The sequence below is a fragment of the Tachysurus vachellii genome, chromosome 21, assembly GCF_030014155.1.
Source record: "Tachysurus vachellii isolate PV-2020 chromosome 21, HZAU_Pvac_v1, whole genome shotgun sequence".
NCBI classification, from domain to species: domain Eukaryota; kingdom Metazoa; phylum Chordata; class Actinopteri; order Siluriformes; family Bagridae; genus Tachysurus; species Tachysurus vachellii.
Window position 1 is genome coordinate 11,420,808 of NC_083480.1, and position 22,244 is coordinate 11,443,051.

The 22,244-nt window shown below is 37.5% G+C and overlaps 1 protein-coding gene across 6 annotated transcripts; it reads left to right on the forward strand.

Moving 5' to 3' along the window:
• The first annotated feature begins 845 nt into the window (after window positions 1–845).
• tpd52 (tumor protein D52) lies at window positions 846–21,217 on the forward strand. 6 transcript variants are annotated; one of them, XR_009650168.1, is made up of 8 exons: window positions 846–990; window positions 14,957–15,078; window positions 15,729–15,877; window positions 16,161–16,262; window positions 18,142–18,183; window positions 18,379–18,427; window positions 18,501–20,389; window positions 20,440–21,217. XR_009650168.1 is itself a non-coding variant. In XM_060897059.1 (7 exons), exons 1-7 carry the CDS (start codon window positions 10,158–10,160, stop codon window positions 18,621–18,623), a joined length of 753 nt encoding a protein of 250 aa, XP_060753042.1. In that variant the 5' UTR covers window positions 10,122–10,157; the 3' UTR covers window positions 18,624–21,217. The 6 variants fall into 6 exon arrangements, 1 of the variants encoding a protein (XP_060753042.1); XR_009650167.1 differs by lacking the exon at window positions 846–990 and adding an exon at window positions 3,190–3,226; XR_009650169.1 differs by lacking the exon at window positions 846–990 and adding an exon at window positions 7,487–7,511.
• Window positions 21,218–22,244: the final 1,027 nt, after the last annotated feature.

Consider the following 22,244-nt stretch of genomic DNA (forward strand, 5'->3'; position numbering starts at 1 on the left):
GGCTTTGTGGCCGGTGCCGGTACTGGGAATCTGGTTAAAGTTGTGGGTCGCATTGATTCCACTCAATATCAGCAGATTCTTGAGAATAATGTTGAGGAATCAGTCACAAAGTTGAAGTTACGCCGGGGCTGGATATTTCAACTAGACAACGACCCAAAACGCTGCTCAAAATCTACTCGGGCATTTATGCAGAGGAACAAGTACAATGTTCTGGAATAGCCATCCCAGTCCCCAGACCTGAATATCATTGAACATCTGTGGGGTGATTTGAAACGGGCTGTCCATGCTCGGCAACCATCAAACCTAACTGAACTGGAGATGTTATGTAAGGAGGAATGGTCCAAAATACATTCATCCAGAATCCAGACACTCATTAAAGTCTATAGGAAGCATCTAGAGGCTGTTATTTCTGCTAAAGGAAGCTCTACTAAATATTGATGTGATTTTCCTGTTGGGGTGCCCACATTTATGCACCTGTCTAATTTGATTTTGATGCATATTGTGCATTTTCTGTTAATCAAAAAAAAACCTCATTTCACTACTGAAATATTACTGTGTCCTTCAGTTATTTGATAGATAAAAATGAAATTGCTGACCCAAATATTTATAAATGGAATTTGTTATAAATGTTTTAATAAATCATGGAAATTGTCAGGGGTTCCTAAACTTTTGCATACAACTGTGTGTATATTTACATTTATATATAGATCTATATATAGATAGATAGATTTGTGTGTGTATATAGTTAGATTTTGTATGTGTGTATATATAGATAGACGGGTTTAATATATAGTTATTAACCTTTATTTATAATGATAATTTGTTGTGTGCGCGTGTACCTTGCGTGATGGCGTCACACGCGACCCCACCTCTCTCATGCGCCTCAGCTGTAGCGTGTCACTGCTCCAAAGTGCTGCTGAGAGGAAAAATCACTCTGAACAGGAAAAAATATCAGTGGAGTTCACACAAGCATGGAGGAATACGAACAAGGTGAGTGATTCATGTGAATTTGGAAAGTTATCCGTGTGCAAAACTGCGTGAAAACTAGAATAAATATGTTGCTAGTTTTTCTGTCAGAAGTTAGCAGCGTTTAGCTTAGCATGGTGTTAGCATGGTGTAGCTAATAAAACAGCTCCAGATCAAGATTTAGGTCTGAGTTAAAATGATTATAAAGATTCTCAGTGTGTTTTTCAGTGTATTTGTCGACAGGAGGAACTGCAGAATTAACCGAATGTACCAAGGAAGGAAGTTTCAAAACTTTTTCACCAGGAAGTTTAATTCAAACTTCTGCATAAACAAAACAGTTAACTGAACTGTTTCAGTCAAAGTGTCAGAGTTAAAAGTTTAATTTAATTAATGCAGTTTATTACTGCATTAATCTGGCATTTGGTAAGCCATATGTTTGTTACTTTACCTGAGGTGCTGTAAATTAATCAGTCAGTATTTTATCATGAGAGTGAAAACTTATTGGGGTCAGTTTATTTATTTATTTTTATTTTTTTTGCTGTCACTCACAATAAACAACACATTGTCCATAAACATTTTGTTCAGCAACATTTAGTCATTTGGGTCAGGACTAAACTATTGATTGAGTCTCAGGACAAATATATATTACATGGTATTTCTTTTTTTTTAAAGAGACAGTTTAAAATAAGATAAGATAAACCTTTATTCGTCCCACAATGGGGAAATTTCTCTGTTACAGCAGCAAAGAGAAAGAAATGCAAATATATAAAAAGAATAGAGACATAATATATACAGTATATACATAACACAGTGTATAAATACAAAGAAGGAAAAAAGAGACCACGAGTAAGTAGTTACGCTAACAGACATATTGCACACAGGTAATATTGCACTTTTTCAAATTTTCTGTTATTGCACGTGTTGTTTAAAATATTTTGTTAGTGTTATTATTTCAGTCCCAACAAGACAGTAATGTGTGTTTTATTTTTTGTGAGTATTCATTCTAAAGGTACAACAGATTTACACTGATTGTTCCAGTACAGACACAGGACGTATACAGTTATTCTGAGAGCGCACACAGCTTCCTGTGAAAAGTTTACCATAGATTTGCATGTGTTAACAGGGTACTTTCTCTGTTGTATAAATCGAATATATTACTCTACACAAATTATTTTGATGTGCATGAGTGACACTGGGTGTCATTTTGTTCTCATCCCCCCTTTAATTTCATTCAACACTTCCCGCCCAGCTGTTCTTTGGTAAGACGAGTTGCAGTAATGTTTGGACCCCTTACAATTTCTGAATCCTGCTCTTACTGAAATCACATGATTAAAGCATGTAAGATTTCTGTATTGTACGTGTTTAATAGTGTTAAGGTAAATTTTACTTGAACATAAGATAGGATTTAAGCTTTTTACACCTCAGATGAACCCTTAAGTCTGTAAATAATTGTGCGAATCTTTTTGTCAGAGACAGTAGAGACACACAAAATATGAACGGTGGCTGTGTAACGCGAGTTGTTAAGGCTGTTAGGAGAAATCACTAATTGATATGATCACAATGACACGTGTGGATGTAGTGCGCTTTGCACTGTTGGTTGTGGTGTAACATGTACACACTGTAGCAAACAAAACTATTTTTTCTCCATATATTTTGGTGCTTAAACATTGTTCATTGAGTTTTAATCAGATTTGATAAGACATCAAATTATATGTTTGTTCATGTTTCCGGTGTATTTGTACCTTTTATTTGAGTTGAACAAAGTCTGGTCTTGTGTGACCTTTAGCAGCCGAGTGGTCAGTTGTTTGTGCACATCCATGTGCTGTTATTTTATTTAAATCCTCAGACATAAAATATGTGATCAGATCATCGTCAGATCAGTTTAAACGTTTTGTTTTTGCATACTGCTTTCCATTTTAAAACTAAATTGATGCTTTGACTCCAAAGGTAATTGATTAGCCATAGCATGTCTGGTGTTATGTTAGTACTTCTAGTGCAAAATAATGAAGTAAACTTCAGACAGTTGCTGAATTCTCAGGGCTGATTGGTCAAAAGGTTGTGATTAATTTAGCATTAAATAGCCGGTCATTTTAAAATGTTCTCGTTTCTGTCTCAACTCAATCACAGGCATTTGTAATCATGTATGTGAAGCTCTCTTATGTTATTTTCTATTCATTCCTGCTGACTGATGGTGTGATTTTTGTTTTTTTCTTTCACAGAGGCATTATGACAGACCACATTATTATGAGTGGCAAATCTGGTAACAATTTTACTACCAGTTTACTTTGCTGTTTAGATTTCAATGCAGTTCAGCAGTAACTTCCTAGATTTAAAGGTGCATGAGTTGAAATTTATCAAAATATGTTAAGCAAGCAGGTGGAGTTGCATAAGATTTAATTTTTTTTTTTTTACTCCCTTCACACATCCCCAATCCTGTCTGTGAAAACAAAGCTTCTCCCCAGAACTTCCAGTTGTTTAACAAGACCGTTGCACAATAGTTGTATGTTTCTCTTATTGTTCAGACGAAAACAGCAAAATAACGATCATTTTTTCAGTCAGTAGGCAATGATGGAGTACTAGTGAATAATTCAAGATTTCCTTTATGCCACACAATAGTGTTCAGTTCAGCTTCACAATAAACTAAAATAAAGTCTTTCTTTCTTGTCACTGATGGCAGTTTAATGAGGCTTCCTAGCTTGATTCTCTGCCTCTTGCCCTCATCTGTCCTGCAGTGAAGCCATCTGCCCATTCCTCGTGGTAACATAGTCATAAGTCGTGTCACCGCAGCTGCTGCACAGTGAGCTGCATCTTATTTAAGCAGCAGGTTGAAGGATCAAGGTGGAGACTTTTATTTGTATACTGTTCAGTGTGTGTGGTTTTTACCAGCAGCATCACACCTCATTATCAAGGCATCACATGAGCCATGTGCCAGAAATACCGCACGCTTCCTTATAGGACTGATAACATGGACCTTTCCTAATTTCCTTTTTCCTAATTTCCTTTCCTTTCTAATTTTTTATTAGTCCATATTTCTGCTTTCTAACATCATATTCAGGTCATTTACGTCTTTTGGAAGTAGATCTGAATGTGGAATTAGATCTGTAGTGAGACAAAGTAATGCAAAACATACACTATTATTATTTTATTAATCCTAACTGCTTCTTTCTGGCTGAAATATGAAGAAGACATTACAGGCCATGCTGGTATAGGAAAATAATCAACAACAAAGTGGTGTGCTGTAGAACAGCATAGCAGAGTTTCTGTTATCATCCTGAAGTTGATCTATTTTTTTAAAATGGCACATCTGTATATATAAAACAGGAAAAAAAGCTAAAAACGAAGTGACCTCCACAAAGTGAATATTGTAATCCTTCATGACTAAACGTAACTTGATAAACCACCAGTACATTTTTTTTGTAACCCAAATTCTCCTGCAAACTGTTTTAGCATTAATATGAAAACAGACAAAAACATAATAATCAAGTATGACTTTTGTAGTAAAATGTCAGATTCTCTAGTATATTTTCTTAATGACGTATTTGATTCTGTTGGCACCTTTCAATTGAGAACGAATGACACAAAATTAAATGTTAGTCTGATTATGGAGTTTTGTTCATTAAAACAATATTGCGTAAGACAAAAGCAGGATGTATATAAGTATTTCTTATTTTCTTACATTCCCGTTTTGCACTTGTATCAAAGCTGAAGAAAATGTGTGGCTTATGTCTTAATTATATTATCAACAAATTGTAAACTAAATAGAAAATGTCCAGTTTTTTAAAGTAATTAAGAGTACATTCACATCTACTCAGAAATATGAAGAAAAGTATGAATAAATTTTTGCCAGATGTGTGTAGAAATCACAAAATTCCCCTGAAGCTGGTGCAAAGAAAATTGTAATAATTTGATAAATATATATAATATTTTATATAATTTAAAAAAAAAAAAAATAATTATTTTTTTTATTTTCCCAAATTGAGTTTTTCTCTTTTTGTTTGATGATCCAAATTTGTACAGGCACAGCTCTGTCCTTGGTTCAGTTTGCACCTCATTTAGCAGCTCACACAAATGTTGGTAATGTTGCCTGCTGTCCAATATACACAACATTTTTCCTTTCACTTCCTGGTTGTTTTTGGTTACACACGAGTGTGATTGCTGTGCTCTCACAAACAAGAAAATACACAAGAGTTCGATTGAAAAACGTTAAGTGGGTATTTCTGGGGGTTTTTTCTGGCCGTTAAGCTGTTTGAGCCCCGAGCTCATTTTAGAAATCATGCCGATTCTCGGTCCTCTTGAAAACTGTGATCTGAGGTTTGCTTCAACTGAACAATGGCTCGATCTGCATCAGATACGGAAGCTATCCATGCTCTGTCACATGCCAAGCAACTTCTGTGGCTTTTACACTGGCTTCCTCTTTAGCTCACTGTGCATTTTTATTTTTTATGAACCTGGTATGCGTCTACATGTTTCAGCTTGATTCGAACCGCCATGCGCTTCAGGTATTTGCATAATCCACTATTTCTAAAGTTGTAGCAATCATTGCTATCTGAGTAATCCATGCACCTTAAAGCAATCACACTTGAGGGCACAGTTCCTTCCAAAACACCAGTCCTGACTCAACGCCTCACTGTAACATGAGCAGAAATGTAAACACAGGCATTGTGTATTATCAGCACTGCTTAGTGGTGTGTTACTGTGTGCTGCTGTGATGAGAACCAACCCCATGGCTTCTTATCGTAGTTGCCTGTAGTTACCAGCCAGTCCATTTGAACTCCTGCAGGTGGAAAATTCCACTCTCAGGTTTCTGCTCTGTTCTGAAGCTGCGAAAATTTGATCAGAATCAGAATCAGGTTTATTGGCCAAGTGTGTTGACACACACAAGGAATTTGGTTCCAGCTGTTTGTGACTTTCAAATGTACAGACAAAAATAACACTATACTATACAAACTATACAAGACAATGCAGACGATGAGATACAATATAGACAGTATAAGTATTAAATATGAATACAGAATATATGACTGATCAGTTATGTACATAAAGTGTGGGAGTGCAAATAACAATATTGTGCAATATTATGCTTTTTGTACAATATACAGCAGCAGTAGTGTGTGTAATATATACAGATGATGTGATGACTGATGGTTCTGATAATGCAGTACTTATAGATATGAAGCAGGGAATATAATTATGGTGAGTTGTTAATCAGGGTGATTGTCTGGGGAAAGAAACTGTTCCTGTGTCTGACAGTTTTAGTAAACAAAGTTCTGTAGCACGTGAGAGAAGAGAGGAGCTGAAAGAGGTTGTGTCCAGGGTGTGGAGGGTCAGTGGTGATTTTTCCTGCCCGGTTTCTGGTTCTTGTGTCGTACAAGTAATTGATCGAATGCAATTACGTTGTTTTATGTTTGTCGGTCAAATGAGTCCATTTTCATTTTGGTTTTGCATTTTCATTAAAGTATTTGAGGACACTGAAAGGGAGACATGGCACAACAAAAAAACACCCATTGGCTAGCGAAAATATCTCGATTGATTGGCAATCCTATCCAGTATTTCTTCGTGTGAGATATAAATAAAATAAATAGGAGGCTATCATACCTATAGATGCAGTTTTATCTTGTTCTATAGGAAGCTCAAAATATTTTAAGCTTGAAGTTTTTTGTGCAAAAATAGGTTGAATAATGTCATTTTTAAAAAATACCGAAATAAATATTATATAAAGATACATTTATATATTCTAACACTTCTATCTATGTTTTATTTAAGAGAGAGGCTTTCAATCTCTCTCCCTCTCTCCTGTGTGTGTATGTTTCTTTATTCTCTCACTATCATACTGAGAATTACTTAGAAATTAAATTGTGTCTAATTATATAGCTGTGAAGTAAGCTGGTGGCTGTTTGTACAAGCTGTTCTACCAGTCACACTATTGCAAACATGGAATCCTTTATAATTTGAGAGTAACATTGTTTCTCCGTAAGTAAATTAGTATGTAAATGTTGGAGATGGGTGCTGTGCCTTTCAGTGGAATGAAATCTTATCAGTTCTCACAATTCTGCTGGAACTTTGGGTTTGCAAAGCTACAAGAGTCACATTTTAGTTTTCACATTTCAGAATAATTTGGAATTAAGTAGATTAGGTAGCTTTTATATTGGTACATCATGTTTTATCCTACGTCTGCCAACCACTCACAGTGGTGTGCAGTGACACCGGAGTATCTTTAACTTATTAGAAGACTTTTTTTTTATTTCTAACCCTGGTTCCAGTGGGTCATTTAGTCTAAGATTGGTCAGTAGTTTTAACTTCATTTACTTGCTGAATAATTGTTTACAAAATAGGATAAAGGCAGAATCATATTCTACACCTCCTTTTAGTTTGTTCAGTTAGTAATATGCACAAATCCGTCTGTTTGTTTGAGGTCTGTTTGCTGTGTTACCTTCCAAGCTACCTTGCAAAGGCTGCACGATGACCTCCAGTCCTCCAGCTGTGAACCTCAGATGTGGAAAGCAGCACGTCCCATGATTCTCATTTTGGGGAAATCATGTGCTATGGTGTGTGTTGGGACTAATTTGATAATTGATTAGATATTGTGCTTTATTAAGACATTTGTGGGACATCTTTGTTCTTGTGTGGATCTAAATGGGAGTCATATGAATCTCAGAAGAGCGGCTCCTCCACAGACATTTGTGCTTTTTGCAGACAGTGATCATGTATATAGATCGTTTTTCTCTGCATGTTGACCTCCCATCCACATGAAAACAGAGGTAGCTGAAAATTGTTTTTGTGTGACAGTAGAAAATTTATAGATTTGAACATTCGATTCAATTAATTTTATTTGTAAAGGATATTTAACAATGGATCTAATCTCAAAGCAGCTTTACAGAATATAAGAAATATAGTACAAAAAGTGTATTATACAGATTAATGTTATGCAAAAGTTCAAGATTAACAATAGATATATTTAAGTGTGTTTGTATTTATCCCCAATTATCAAGCCTGAGGCGACTGAGGTGAGGAAAAACGCCTTTAGACGGAAGAGGAAGAAACCTTGAGAGGAACCAGACTCAAAAGTGAACCTCATCCTCATTTGGTTGACACTGTGATTATAAACTCCGTCAGAGTTACAGGCAAATGACACTGCAAATGTCTCTGCAAATCACCTTAAAAACCCAGCTTGAAAGACCCGGATGAACACTTTGTATACAAGTGTATCTTTTAAGCATTATCAGGCAACACGTATGAATCATTTTCTGTACATGGCCTTGTCCTTGGCCTTCATCTTTCTTTTCAGTATCATCAGGTCCTGGCATTATTCTTGAATCATGTGATGTAAATGTTTTTAACTCACTGTCACTGGGCTGGTTTGCTCGTGTGCTTTTAATGTGGTTAATTTCAAATACAGTTTCGTTTATGGTAGAGACTAAGCTTTCAAACATATCTATATATTATACACATGGAATGAAAGGGAACACAGATCATGCTAGGCATGCATTATATTGGCTACTTGTGCTGTTAACGATTTAACGAATAACGATTGTACTTGACTTCCTCATACGATGCTTACTTCTTCTTTAGAGCAGAACTAGCCCTCAATGAAGAAGTTAAGCTTATTCCTGTCCTTTTTTCCTCCTCGCCTCTCCTGTAATCAGAAGCCACGTGCCTGGGCTTGTTACGAAATGGTGGACCTGCAGTTCAGTTTCATGCTTGGGAAAGGATTTCTACAGTCAGATTTGATTAGGGTTCTTCAGGGCTGGATATATCTTTGGGTGTGTCACAGTCTCTCTTTCCACATGTGCCTGTGTGTGCATATCTTTTGTTATGCAATCTGAAAGCTGAGCGATACGTGATCTGGAAGCGAGCCATCAAGGACCTGGCTGAAAGGCAAATATCCGGGTATATAACAACCCACACTCAGTAACGACTCTGCTGAAGCAACAGCTTATTACTGCCATTAGTGCCTGGGTGTGTAGGTGTGTGTGGGGTGAGAAAAAATGTTGTAATGTTTTAGTAAATTGCAGTATCAATGTAGCTATACTGCTGTATTGTAGGCAAGTCTGCATCAAAGCTTAATTTGGTCACATTAGTAATAGGAAGTAAAGGAAATGTTGAGTTTGATATAGTTTGCTTTTCATTTCTTAGGCCTTGAAGGCTTGTATTTGAGTTAAAGTTTGTATTAAACCAGTTAAAATCAAGTGAGCGGACTAATATCTAGAACAATTCAATAATAAATGTCCCTGTAGCAAAATAAAAATACTAGATATTTTTCAGTTCTTAACTATTTAACTTAACCCATTTATTTTCCAGCCTTACATTTCAGGATTCATCCACCAGGGAAGCAACAGGTTTCTCTGGCTGTCGAGTTTTTACGCAGCTAATAGAAATGATTAGGTATTGATCAGTTAACAATTTCTGTGTCTTAAGCGTAGTATATAGCATGAACAATAATGACATCAGAAACATATGAGGGTGATTTATATAACACTAGCTATCATATCTTTTCAAACTGCTGCTCATGCTGCACTACAGGACAGTGTCACATGCTCGGCAGTACAACCTATCTGCCCTCTTCCATAACCATAAGATCACGGGTGCCTGCAATTTTCTAGCATTCTTGTGACACAGAAGACAGCGCGTATACCTTCCCTCTCATCCAGAGAGCACAGCCAGATTTGACCCCGGTTACAGATGGCTTTGTTTGCAGATGTCACCTTGTGATATATTATTTAGTTGTTATATAAGCTATATTTTTGAAGAACATGGGACTATTTCTTCACCTTCACCTTTATTTAGTGTACGTTGTTTTTGAACCTAGTTTGAAATTTCATTCAGCTGATCTCATGTTTGAGCTGATCTCATCTTTGGTGTTTAGTTGTGCGTGCAGATGGCAGCACACAGTTCTGTTGTTGTGCAGAGGCAGTTGGAGATGGATTAGACTTGTAATCTGGGCCACTGCAGATTACATCCCCACAGTGTCACATGACCAACAGACGACTGGATCCTCATTTATCTTAGAAGCCAAGAAACAAAGGGGGGAAGGGCATGTAACAGAGTCTAGTAGAAGATAACTATGCTTGTTCGGCTGTTAACGAGACCTTCAGTTTGCAGTATTGCTAGCGGCCTCAAAGCTAACTCGTTAGCACCCCATCACTGCTGTCTTGACCTGTTCATCATATGAGGCAGCTGCAGCCTGGAGACACATGATCCAAGTGTTGAGCTGTCATCGGTTAGAGATTTCACAGATGGATCCTATTGAGGACTACAAGTCTCCTTTCAGCTTTGAGGAAGGCTTTAACACCAACTACCTTTACTTGTCCACTAATGAGAGCTTCACTCCACTCAGCTCACCGGCACTGCCATGCAGAGGTAACCTGTGTGCAGTTACGCATGTGCAGCTCATTGTCTATGTGATCCTGGTGTTTAGCATGCAGCATGTCGTTATTGAGCACACTGAAATCTACTGTTTTCGATTTGCATTGATATACTAGGTTCTTCCTCTTTATTAAAACATGGTTGGCATGTAAGCATTTAAAAAATTGTTTTTACGTACAGTAAATTCTTGAATTACTGGCACTTATAGTAAAGCTCAGGTTAAAGCAAAAAAAAATCTACTACCATGCCCATTTTCAGAGTTTCAAAATGAAGGTATAAATATGTTTTTTTTTCATTCATTCATTTTCTACCGCTTATCCGAACTACCTCGGGTCACGGGGAGCGTCATCTCAGGCGTCATTGGGCATCAAGGCAGGATACACCCTGGATGGAGTGCCAACCCATCGCAGGGCACACACACACACACATTCACTCACGCACTCACACACTACGGACAATTTTCCAGAGATGCCAATCAACCTACAATGCATGTCTTTGGACCGGGGGAGGAAACCGGAGTACCCGGAGGAAACCCCCGAGGCACAGGGAGAACATGCAAACTCCACACACACAAGGCGGAGGCGGGAATCGAACCCCCAACCCTGGAGGTGTGAGGCGAACGTGCTAACCACTAAGCCACCGTGCCTTATTATTATTATTATTATTATTATTATTATTATTATTATTATAAAAAGCTAATCCTCCTTAATATTCAAGTTAATTTACTGTGTTTACAAAGAAGCTACAGGAGAAGGTCTATGACTCTTCCTATGAAAGCTGGATCTTGGCCTTGTAATGTAATTAGGAAGGCATCAGACTCTAGTGAATACTAGAAGCAAGGCTTTGCATGACTTGTTCTTACTAATAAAATTACTGATTCTTGGTTCCAGACCAGACAGATTTTCCCTGCCAAGTAAAAAGTGCAGAAAAATTAACAACTATTCCAGATTAGACTCAATGACCAGCACTAACATCATCTCACTGAAAAAAGGGTTACCAATGTTCAGTGTTAGCTCTGCAAAAAAAAATAAAAAATCTTCACACTTCAGTAGGCACTGAGGTGGCCTGAGAAAAGCATACACATTGTGAAATAGTGTCATATATTATTGTTGTTTGTTGTATCGCTTTGGAAATAACCGACTTTGCTGAACTGTAATATGTCTCTCTGAAAGTTGTATATACACTCATTGTAAAAAAGCAACTGCTATTTATTGATTGTTTTAATAATTACGCCTGCCTGCTTCCGCATGCATGAGTTAGCAGATGTTAATGGGTGGCTAGTGTCAGTGTAATCAACACAAGGGTGTGCCATCACTTCCAGCTGGAAAGCTTGGACTATTTTGTCCCTCAGGTCCCGTTTACTCCTGGCGTTAATGAGTATTCTTGGCCATCGAATCACAAGAGACAGCACTAATTATAAGTGTGAAGCAAACTACATTTGAAGGTGTTCTGTGATGAATATGGCCACATCACTGTCAAATATCTCAACCTGGACAGCAATGAGGGATCAACTAACTGCCAGGCAAAAAAAAAAGTGTGAGGCTGTTTGTAAAGTGGGCTGATGATAACTCTCCACTGCTCTTGTAGTGCATGCACTTGGAGGGTGGTGTGGCCGAAACAGCAGAATCAAAACCAGCTGCTTTTTGCAGCTTCTTTTGGTGTCTCATCTGCTGTTCATTTCTAAGTTTTGTTAGCAGACAGTGTGATCACGGAGTATGGAAGTTTTTACAGGAGACGTGTTCAAAAAGGCCAGGCGTGGATGATCAGATCAACTGAAGAGATGTATTTCTTCCATATGTTATCGTTGAAACATAATATTGGGAAATTATTAAAATCTCAAAGCGTAATCAACATGAAGTTTCATAAAGGAAAATGTCATATGTGTGAGTAAAACAAATGGTATGTACATCACCAATGTAAAGGAAAATAAGTGTGACTGCTGCAGAATAAAAGTGTTGTAGGTTGACGGAGCTCTGTTGCTGGCAGTTCCTGTCAAACACACATGATGACCAGCTGGTGACTTCACTGTGCTGCTAAACATTCAACAAGACTCTTAAACTGCCATTTCCGTGCCATTTGAGAGACCTGTTCAGTAAACCTCTAAAAGTGGAAATTCTTCTTGAACCGAACTGACACCACTGTCTGTTTGACAGCATTGTTCATGCTTATATATTATAAAGAGAGTGTCAACATGATACTTGGCACTTACTGGCATCAGATTTATCTGCATGATGAAGAATGTTGTCTCCACACCCTTTCCAATATATTCTTCTGCATGTAGAAGTGGCAGTAATTGTAGCAGTGAAAAAATGCACGTTGTTGGATCCAAATGGGCTGGCTGAGGAGTATTCAAGAAACTTCATTCACACTTAAGCAGACTATAGAGTTTACACAAAAAAAGGTGCAGAAAACATCCTATGTGTAGAAGTTCTGCAGATGGAAATGCCTTGTTGATGGATGAGGTCAGAGAAGACTGGCCACACTGGTTCAAGCTGACAGGACGGCTACAGTAACATCAGCAAACAAGCATCTCTGAATGAACAACATGGCTAACCTTGAGGCTAAAGAGCTATAGCAGAAGACCACATGAGGTTCCAGTGCTTTCAGCCAACCTCATGAATCTGAGGCCTCAGTGAGCACAGACTCAGTTATTGGTAACTCTGTGCCCATGATCACACACACACATATACGTATAGAGAGAGAGAGAGATAATGACATTAATGAGCAGGTATAAAGCTTTTCCTAATCAGCTGGTCAGTGAGTGTAGACTGACTGAGTAGTTGTGGTCCCGGTATTGAGCGAAATGTTATTAAGAAAATGATCATGCTGTGGCAGGTTAATTCATGCTAAATATTAGCACTTTCACAAGTTCTTCTCCAATCTTGCTTAAAAACTATATATAAATTGTATAAAAAAAGTCAGACATCTAATACAATGATGCAAAACTCTAAAGTTGGATGCAGAAAGTAAAGTATTGTGTTGAGTAACAAAGGGTGGAGATCAAAAAGTAGGTCACTGTAGTGAAAAAGGTGTGTCTCAGAACAGTATGAATGAATGTATGAAATACCTAGTCAGAAAACAAGGTTTATCACCTGATTTAAAAACCTCTTGTGCTTAACACATAATACTTTTTTATGACGTTATAAAGCATTAACTGTATAAGAATTGTTTGAGTGCCGAGACAGAATATGGGCTTATTGTATTTGGCATGAAAATGTGTTTGTTGCAGTTGGAGTAAGATGGCCTGGGAAGTTAAAAGCCACAGTTTGTCTCAGTTTTGCCAGGTCGTATGATGTTTTAGATTTATTCTCTGCATGCAGTGTCACTGATAACTGTTTATACTTTGTGCTTCCCTCCCTGCTTTTCTCACGCTGTAGGAGTGGGAGGTAGAGTTTGTTTATGAAGCAGGATTGGTGGAATGTAGTGGGAGGTTAAGGTGGGAACCTTGGATTGTCTGTTTGTTTTTTTCTGTAATCAGCTTACAACACTAACATGCAAGCACATTTTCAACCAGGAGCACTTTTAGCTGATGAAACGACTTGTAGGTGGCCGAGACGTAGGCTGCGCTACTTTCAGGAGTTAATCTCATGTCCCGCTCGACCTCCTCTACAGGGGTCAAAAGTGACGGCTATATAAAAATGCACCTTAGTGTTGTGTTTCTAAGCCTAAGCCACTTAAGTATATCAGTTTTACACTTTCATTGTAGTTTAGAACAACTTTATTTTTAAAGCAATAGAAAACTGTTTTGATGACAGCAAGTTTTAGGGGTCCCTTTTTAGCTAAGTATATATATTTTTTTAAATAAGATGGTCATAAAAAAAGCAGTGAGGTTCAATAAGGCAGGCTTCACCCTGACTGCTGAAATTATTCACCCCTTCAGCAGATAAATGCATCATGTCCAAGTGAAATTGTGTGTGTGGGAAACATGCCTTATGTGTGTGTGTACACATGTACCTGAGTAACTGTCAGTCATATGAAGGCCAACTTTCAACTTTTTGTTCTTGTGCCTGCCCGTAGCCGTTGTGTCTCTGATGGTGTATAATGAAGTTTGCTATAAGAACTGGAGGACTGGCAAAGTTTTCTGTTTTCAATATTCCTGCACTTGCAATAAATTTGGGGATGGCCAAACATTTTTATCATGCAGGAAGTTTACAGGTCTGATTCACATAATAAATGCAAAGATGGTTTATGTTATTTTTTGAAGTTGTACAAATTTCCATTTGTCTGTGCGAGATGTTTCTCGAGTGCTGACTAAAGCAAGACTCCCACACTGAAATCCTACTCATCTTTAACTCTGACACATAAGAGCTAGTTTACTAGCAGACAACTAGCTTGGATAGGAAATGTACGTGGCTGTAGCCATTTGTAGAGATGCTGCTGTAGGTCTTCAATATGTCATTATAGCTATTTTCTTAGGCAGAAAAAAATGATCAATAATTATCAGTTTAAATTGTGTAAAATTACATGTTCAGATTTACTCTTTGGACTGTGTTGTGTGCTGTTTGTTCACCCATCATGAGTCATTTTGATTGAACTAAACCTTAAAGAAAGCCTTTATGTAACACAAAGTAGTGCAAAGTTGTCTATCATTTTTCTAACCTATAATGTAATATATTTGTGGGTGCAGGTTCTCAGAGACCAGACTCCATCCCAGAAGTGGGGGAAGATGCAGCGAGCGCACTGCAGCCTGCCTCTAGCACAGCCCTTACAGAGGAGGAACAAGAGGAGCTTCGTAGTGAACTGGTGAAGGTCAGCAGTCTGTTAGTATGCTTGTCTATGCTACCTATTATTAATGGTGTTTTGTGCAGGTTAGTGGATGGACTGAGTGACGATTGCTGTGACTGGATGCAATATGCCTTTTTTTCAAGGTCACACTGATAGCCTCACTCAATGTCAGTCTTTCTTATTGACCTAGTTGTAAGTAATTGAGAATGTACATTTTTAATTTTAAAGCCTGGGGGCTGTATTCAGGTTCAGTTTTAGACACACATTGTTAGAAATGGGGCCTGAGCCACTGTTTACTGCACTGAATTACGATTCTCAGGAACAAAATGTGTGACTGAAATAATAATAATAATAATAATAATAAAAAAAAAAAAAAACAGCCAGTGTGTGCAGAAATAACATTACAGAATATTTTATCCAGTCTTTATGTTTATATGTTAGAGCGAAGTCTAAGAAGTCAGAAGAAGAGTTGTCACTGTCTTCCAGAGTGAAGATTTTTTATCAGACAATGCAAATATAATGTTCATTTTTGTGTGTCTTGGATCATTAGTACCCTACAAAAATGCTGAGCCACGTTGACAAGCTTGAATATTTATTATATTTGTGTTTGTAATTATAATCCCACACCTCCTAACTAAATCTGTAGGTAAGATCTCGATTGTTGTACTCTGCAGGTGGAGGAGGAAATCCAGACTCTTACTCAAGTGCTGGCTTCTAAGGAGAGGCACTTGGCAGAGATCAAGCGGAAGCTGGGAATCACTCCATTCAATGAGCTTAAACAGAACCTGAGCAAGAGCTGGCAGGAAGTCACTACATCCACAGCGTACGTGCCCCATAGCCACCTGTGCCCTGTGGGCTTCTCTTCCTGTTGCTTTAGAGGAACAGCTCCATCTGTCAATGCATCATACACCTCACATCCTGCACTATCGTTATCCTTCTGCCTTCAGTCTGAACTGAACAGAGGCCATTTTATCTTAATGCTTGTTTAATTAGTTAGTTTTGTGGGAATGCAACTGATTTCAGACACTGTTTTTGTTAGAAGGGAAATATTTCAGAGCAGCAATGTGTCCCATTGGACTGGTTCTGAGTTTGCCTTGTGCGTTTAGGTATAAGAGGACGTCAGAGACGCTGAGCCAAGCTGGCCAGAAAGCCACAGCAGCATTCTCCAGTGTGGGTTCAGTCATCAGCAGAAAGCTGGAGGATGTCAGGTAATAAATAAACAAACCTCGCCAGCTTTCGATTAAGCTAACGTTTGTTTTCTTTCTAGGAATAAATAGGTAAAACTTACAACCTAACAGTTACTAATCAGCTCACCAAGTTGACTATTGTGATCCAGAACAATAACAATGTGTTCATGCTAGCAAGCATAAGTAACTTGCAATCATGTCTTGTGTCCATTTGTTTTTTAAAGCTCCTATATGAAATGGCATCGGTTAAAACATATAGATTTACATAAAAAGGGTTAGCCTAGTTTAAAATGTTTTTGTATTATGTTAAATCTCAGGATAGAAAGTGATTGTGTGATTGAATCACACAGCCAGTAAGTTAAAGTCATGAGAGTAGAGTATTTGGAGGACAACACAAGCCCTGTTTGTCTGACAAATTAGAAAATTAGTCATTCGGTTTCATCACTTAACTGTTATTGACAGATCTGTTATGCACACTGAAACAGAAAAACTTTGCAAGGTGCGTTGTGGCTTGCATAGTGTGAGCACTGCGTTATATTAGACCAAATGGTTACTGAATCACAAACCACAACAATCTTTGCTGTTAGTTTACTTTTTATTTATTTGCTAATGCAGTCTGACATTTACAGACTGCAGTCCAATTCCTTTAGGTAAGAGAATCGCATCTGTGCGAGGCGTTTTGGATGTTCAAATTATATTTATTATAGATATCGTTTGTACATGTGGTTCATTTTTTTATTTGAATTTACTGCGTGTACTCTAATACTTGTACTAATACTATTAGTAGTAGTTGTTGATGCTGCATGCTCAGTCTCTGTTTTTTGTGTGCATGAGTTTTAAACTTCAGTCATTGATGGTTTGAGTTGTATGTTACTAATATTCTGTTTAACTTTTTACATTTTATCTGTTGGTGTTAAACTGACAGTATTGCTGCTTTTTAGGAAGATTTGTGTATCTTGGACCTTTTTTTTTTTTTTTTTTTTACTTCTACCTTATATTCTGTCTTTTTATGATTTCAGTAACTTTCCGAAACAAAGCCCACTTGTCTGAATATGTCACTCTACGCTGTGTGTGTTTCAGTACATTTAAGCTCTGTATAAACTTCTCGAGTCTGGTGTAAAGCCCTGTGATTCGGGTCTTAGCTTCATATCTTAGCACTCCAGCTGGCTATGTTGCTGATCTACGATCCAACAAATGAACAAGCCCTTTCACCTGGCTGTGTATTATATCCAGAATGAATCATTTTTTCCAGTAATGTTGGAATTTATTTCAGAAATATAGATAATATTGCTCCAAACATTGTAAAGCTTAAACATCATCTTCAGGGGTGTGCAAATTTCTAAAGTGAAATCATAAGTCATAAATGAAAGCTTTAAAGTGCTCACCAAGTGTCTTGCTTTGGTTGCTTGGAAACCTAATCCATGACCTAAAGACTGGTAGCTAACAGTATAATGAAGTAGGTGTGTTAATACAGACAAAGATCACTGGGCTACCTTCGTTGTAGGGGTGAATTGGACACAATCAAGCTGTACATTGCATCCTCAGTTAAAAGTCCCTATACCATGAGGCAGCATTTGGTTATGAGCTGTGCTGTTTTAGCTTTTCATCCTATATCACATAAAAAATAAAAGATATTTGGTAGCAGCTTATTTATTTTTTAAACTAAATGTCAATAATTTTTAGGCTTTTCTCTGCTTGTTGAAAAAAAATAATGCTTCTGACCATTAAAGCTCTGTCCACAAGGCAATTTTAATTAAAAAAACGAAAAGCGCCCACCGCAAATTTCTTCTGAATGTGAAGGAGTTTATGTCCATGTAGTCGTGAAGCTTTATTTCTCTCTCAATCATCACTGTTGTGTGACTAACCGCTCTCTCTCCTTTTCCTTAATGCTGTCTGATAGTATACGCTCCATACAACACTCCACTAGCATGCCTGTGATGAGGTAAGGCTCTCGATGTCGCTCAAAGGCCTGTGTGCAAGGAGTGATTTTATTCCAAGAAGGCTGAATGGAGTCATCTGTATGTCTCTTTCTCTTTCCCTCTGTCTCTTTCTCTAACAGCTAATATACAAGTTATTAGATAGCAACTTGACACATTTTGATGCTGTATTTAATACTGATATATCCGATTCCTTGCAGGAACACTCCCACCTTCAAGTCGTTTGAGGACAAAGTGGACAGTTTAAAGGTAAGCTGGTGTACATGACAATTCATTTAAGCTTCCATCAGTAATCATACAGTAATGGCAGATGTTACCGCAGACCAAGGTGAGCCCCACTGCATCTTCCTCCGAGCTGGGGATTGAGTCAGAATCGACGCCGATTGCAGAGCCGGTGGTCAAGCAGCCAGGAGGGACGAGTGTTCTGGCTTCAGAGCCACAATGAGCAACAGCTTCTTCACCTCACTCACAGCCAGACTCTTCGCTTCTTCCACCTCTTCTCCCCTCCGCTTCTTCTATCCTAACATCATACATAGCTGAAAAACAAAACTGATGCTCTGTGCTCACTTTTTTTCCCTGAAACTAGTTAGGAAAAATGTATTCATAAGAAATATATCACATGGACACAAGAAGAGCAGAAAGATGAGTTCACAGTTCTCTAACAATATCACTCGCTGTCTAGGTTTTCGCACTACATGGATTCATTTTTTATTTGAGTTCCGTTAACTGCAATCATTTCATCCACTGAATGTTCGCATCAGTCTGGTATCCAGAACGTGTGGTAGGCAGACACTGGAGCTGATCTTGGGTCAGGTGGAGATGAATGAACACTCTGGGCTTAACACGTTTGTACCTTTGTCTGTTATCTGCTTGGTTTTCTTCCTTAAAGCCATCCAAACCCCAATGTGTATGCATACAAAAAGGCCAGTGTGCCCTTCATGGGTTAAGTGACATAGGGGATGAAGTCTACACTGGTAGCCCAGCCCATACATGACCTTTAATTGCAGTTTTGCTAGTTTTGCTATTTATAGGATAAATAGTGAAGCTGTCATTAGAAGCTCAGTTATGACATTTCATAGAGATAATGTTTTTGTATTTGTTACATTTCTCTCTAAATTAAACACTGCCATAAAATAGCACTAAGAAGTTACCTCATAGCGAATGAAGACTTTTCTACTACATATTTTCCCTGTTCCCCGAAGCCTAAGTGTTGTGGCTTCACCTTCACAGGTAGGTTTAGCCTGGTGGTCTTGAATAACGCAAATGTATATATTTAAAAGAAAAAAAAAAAAACAAGTTTATATATTACCAAAAAGCTAAAATATTGAAAACAATTAAGTGCTTTGTGTAGAATTGTTAATGTTCAGATTTAATAGAGAGATAAATAGAAAGTCTAGACTAGAAAGACAAATCTATGGAAATCTAAACACATAAAGATGTATTGCTTATTTATTCCTTCATATAGGTCCACCTCTGTTTGTGGTGAGCACATGGTGTGAGGTGTAAGGAATAAAACAACAGGGCTTGGTGTTAGAGGATGATGAGTGTCATCATGGTGGTGCGACTCCACAAGTTTGATTTTGTAGTTCATTTTCCTATAACAGCGTATCTTGAAGTTTTTATTCTTCATGTACTACAGAGAGGCTAACATATTTTTTTATTCATAAAAGAATCACATAAGTTTTGTCCATTTATAGTTACACTGTTTTTCAGTGTGTCTGAAATGTTTGGTTCCTGTTTTCACTCAGCTTTCTTTTTTCTGTCTTAAACCAAATAAGACAAAATATGCAGCTTGTACTGAGAAGCATTTCATCCTGAGGAATTTCCTGTAGCAGACAACTTGCTAGCAGATTTACTGTTACTATGACTGATAGAGAGCACTGACAGTAGAAATGCTAAAAAGATGATGTTTACCATGCTAACAATTACACACGTTCAGCTCATTTATTTGGAGCGCCATTTTACTATGGAAATGATAACGTATTGAAAGATTGCACTAATATTGGTGTGATTTGTCAGAGCTGCTGTAAGAACTTCAATCAGCACTTTCTATCCGGCTAGAAATCGAACATCGCTGTGGTACCAGTCACTTTATTTCACTACAACAAGGTCATACATTATGCAGTTTGTGACATTTCATTACTGAGGTCTTTAATTTTATCATGTTCAATAATATTACAGGCACAACTAGCTCTGAGTTTTATTTCACAGGTTTTGGCTTTTCTTAAAAATGTGATTTCCTGAAACCTGTTATTTCACAGGTTTTGGCTTTTCTTAAAAAGTTTCCACTTAGTTGTTTATAATCTAAAACCAAGGCAATGAATCTACTTCAGGATTCAGCAAGACCACCATTTTGTCTAAATTCTTGCATCTAATTGCATATAAACATGAGCTGTAGACGTACTGATCACACAGGAACATTGGATTTGGGTGTTGCAGCGAATGTGCTTTTAAATCAATGACTTCATGTCCAGACTCAAAAATCAATGTAAAGGCCACATGGACAGGTTGGAGTGATTCTCCTTGGCTTCTTCAGCTGTTTGACATTCCCCATAGTAGAAATCCCCAACTGCATGATAATAATAAAAAAAATTTCCCTTCAACTTTCGCAGCTCTTGCTCAGAAGCCACTTCATTGCAATGTAGAGTTTACACTAAATTTATAAGTCAAGCTTGTAAAAGTTTGTTTGGATGCTTAAGCATTACTATTTTTCTGATTGTTTTCTAAAATATTTTTTTTATATGCAGCAGCAATGATATTTGTGCCACTTCTTATATGTCAGACACTGATCCTTTTATTTAGTACATTTAGACTCTGGATATGAATTATTAATGACATTAGTCCTGTCCACAGTTCGTCTCATCTGTTAAGCTCTGTTTCTACTGATTTTTTCCCCTGAAGGCTTTGTGCGGACATCTCTGACAAGTGTTTGCATTGTCTGTGAGCTAAATCACACATTGTAGTTGATTCAAGATGGAAAATGCTAAATCACCTGTTTTTCTTTGTATGTCTGCTCCTAAATAAAGCACAATAATTATATTCTCATGTTTTTAAATGATCACAGGGTCAAAAAAAAACTCGGATTCTCCTAAAAAATTCTCCTTTGTTGTATTAAAAGAACCTGGAATCTTTATGAATGATAAAGTATTACACAATGTCCTACCATCAAACTTTTCTGAAATGTACAATACTACTTATTCTTTATTCACATGAGCTGGATTTGAGCGGATAGAGATGAGGAGAGAGCTGGACAGACAAATAACCAAAGTCTGCTTAGGTCTCTTAATGTCTTTTTTTATAACTGATGACTCTAACATCACATGAATAAGAAATATCAATATGCAAGTGATTTAGGATGGCCTAGATTTAGGATTAGGGTTTCTTTCAGCTTCCTTTATCACTTTAACAATTTTAAATGAAATTAAAAACCTGGCAAGAAGCCAAATGAGGTTATGATTGTACTTACTGGAAAAAAAGCTGTAGCCAGTAGGATAGTAGGGAGGGAGGGTGTGTGTGTGTGTGTGTGTGTGTGAGAGAGAGAGAGAGATGATCATCTCTGTTCAACATTTAACAGAGATTTATTTTTAATCTTAGTCTAGAATTAAAGACAGAGTCTTTATACAGCTTCACGTTCAGCTCAGGCTTTCAGCAATTTGGCCTCATGTCATTATCTACATGTCTCTGGTGAGTCCTGCCATATATCGTCCGATTTTATTCTGCATTACTTCCCATAAACACTAGATGGCAGTGTAAATCAGACCAATATCTACACGTAACCCCACCTTCATCTGCATGGTGCTACAGTGTCACGTTAAAGGGACACAATTTATGTCTGTTCCTTAAATTATAAACATTAATTTGTTACGTCTTCACTTCAAATAGAAAAATATTAACTCTATCCACAACAGCTCAATGTAGAGTTAATACACCCCGAAAAAAGGTTTCCACAAGGTGGTTTTTATTGTTTCTTTAGTCTAACTCGACCATTAGCTTCTACTGAACTTGATAAACAAGCTGTTGTTTAATTTTACACAGAAACTGTCCAATTCAGATTGACAAAATGATA

Excerpts from the sequence above, each read along its gene's own strand:
- tpd52 (XM_060897059.1), top strand. The coding sequence starts at position 10,158 with ATGATCCAAGTGTTGAGCTGTCATCGGTTAGAGATTTCACAGATGGAT. Across the intron at positions 10,324-14,956 it reads ACCGGCACTGCCATGCAGAG|GTTCTCAGAGACCAGACTCC; the intron begins GTAACCTGTGTG and ends TTGTGGGTGCAG. Across the intron at positions 15,878-16,160 it reads GAAGTCACTACATCCACAGC|GTATAAGAGGACGTCAGAGA; the intron begins GTACGTGCCCCA and ends TTGTGCGTTTAG.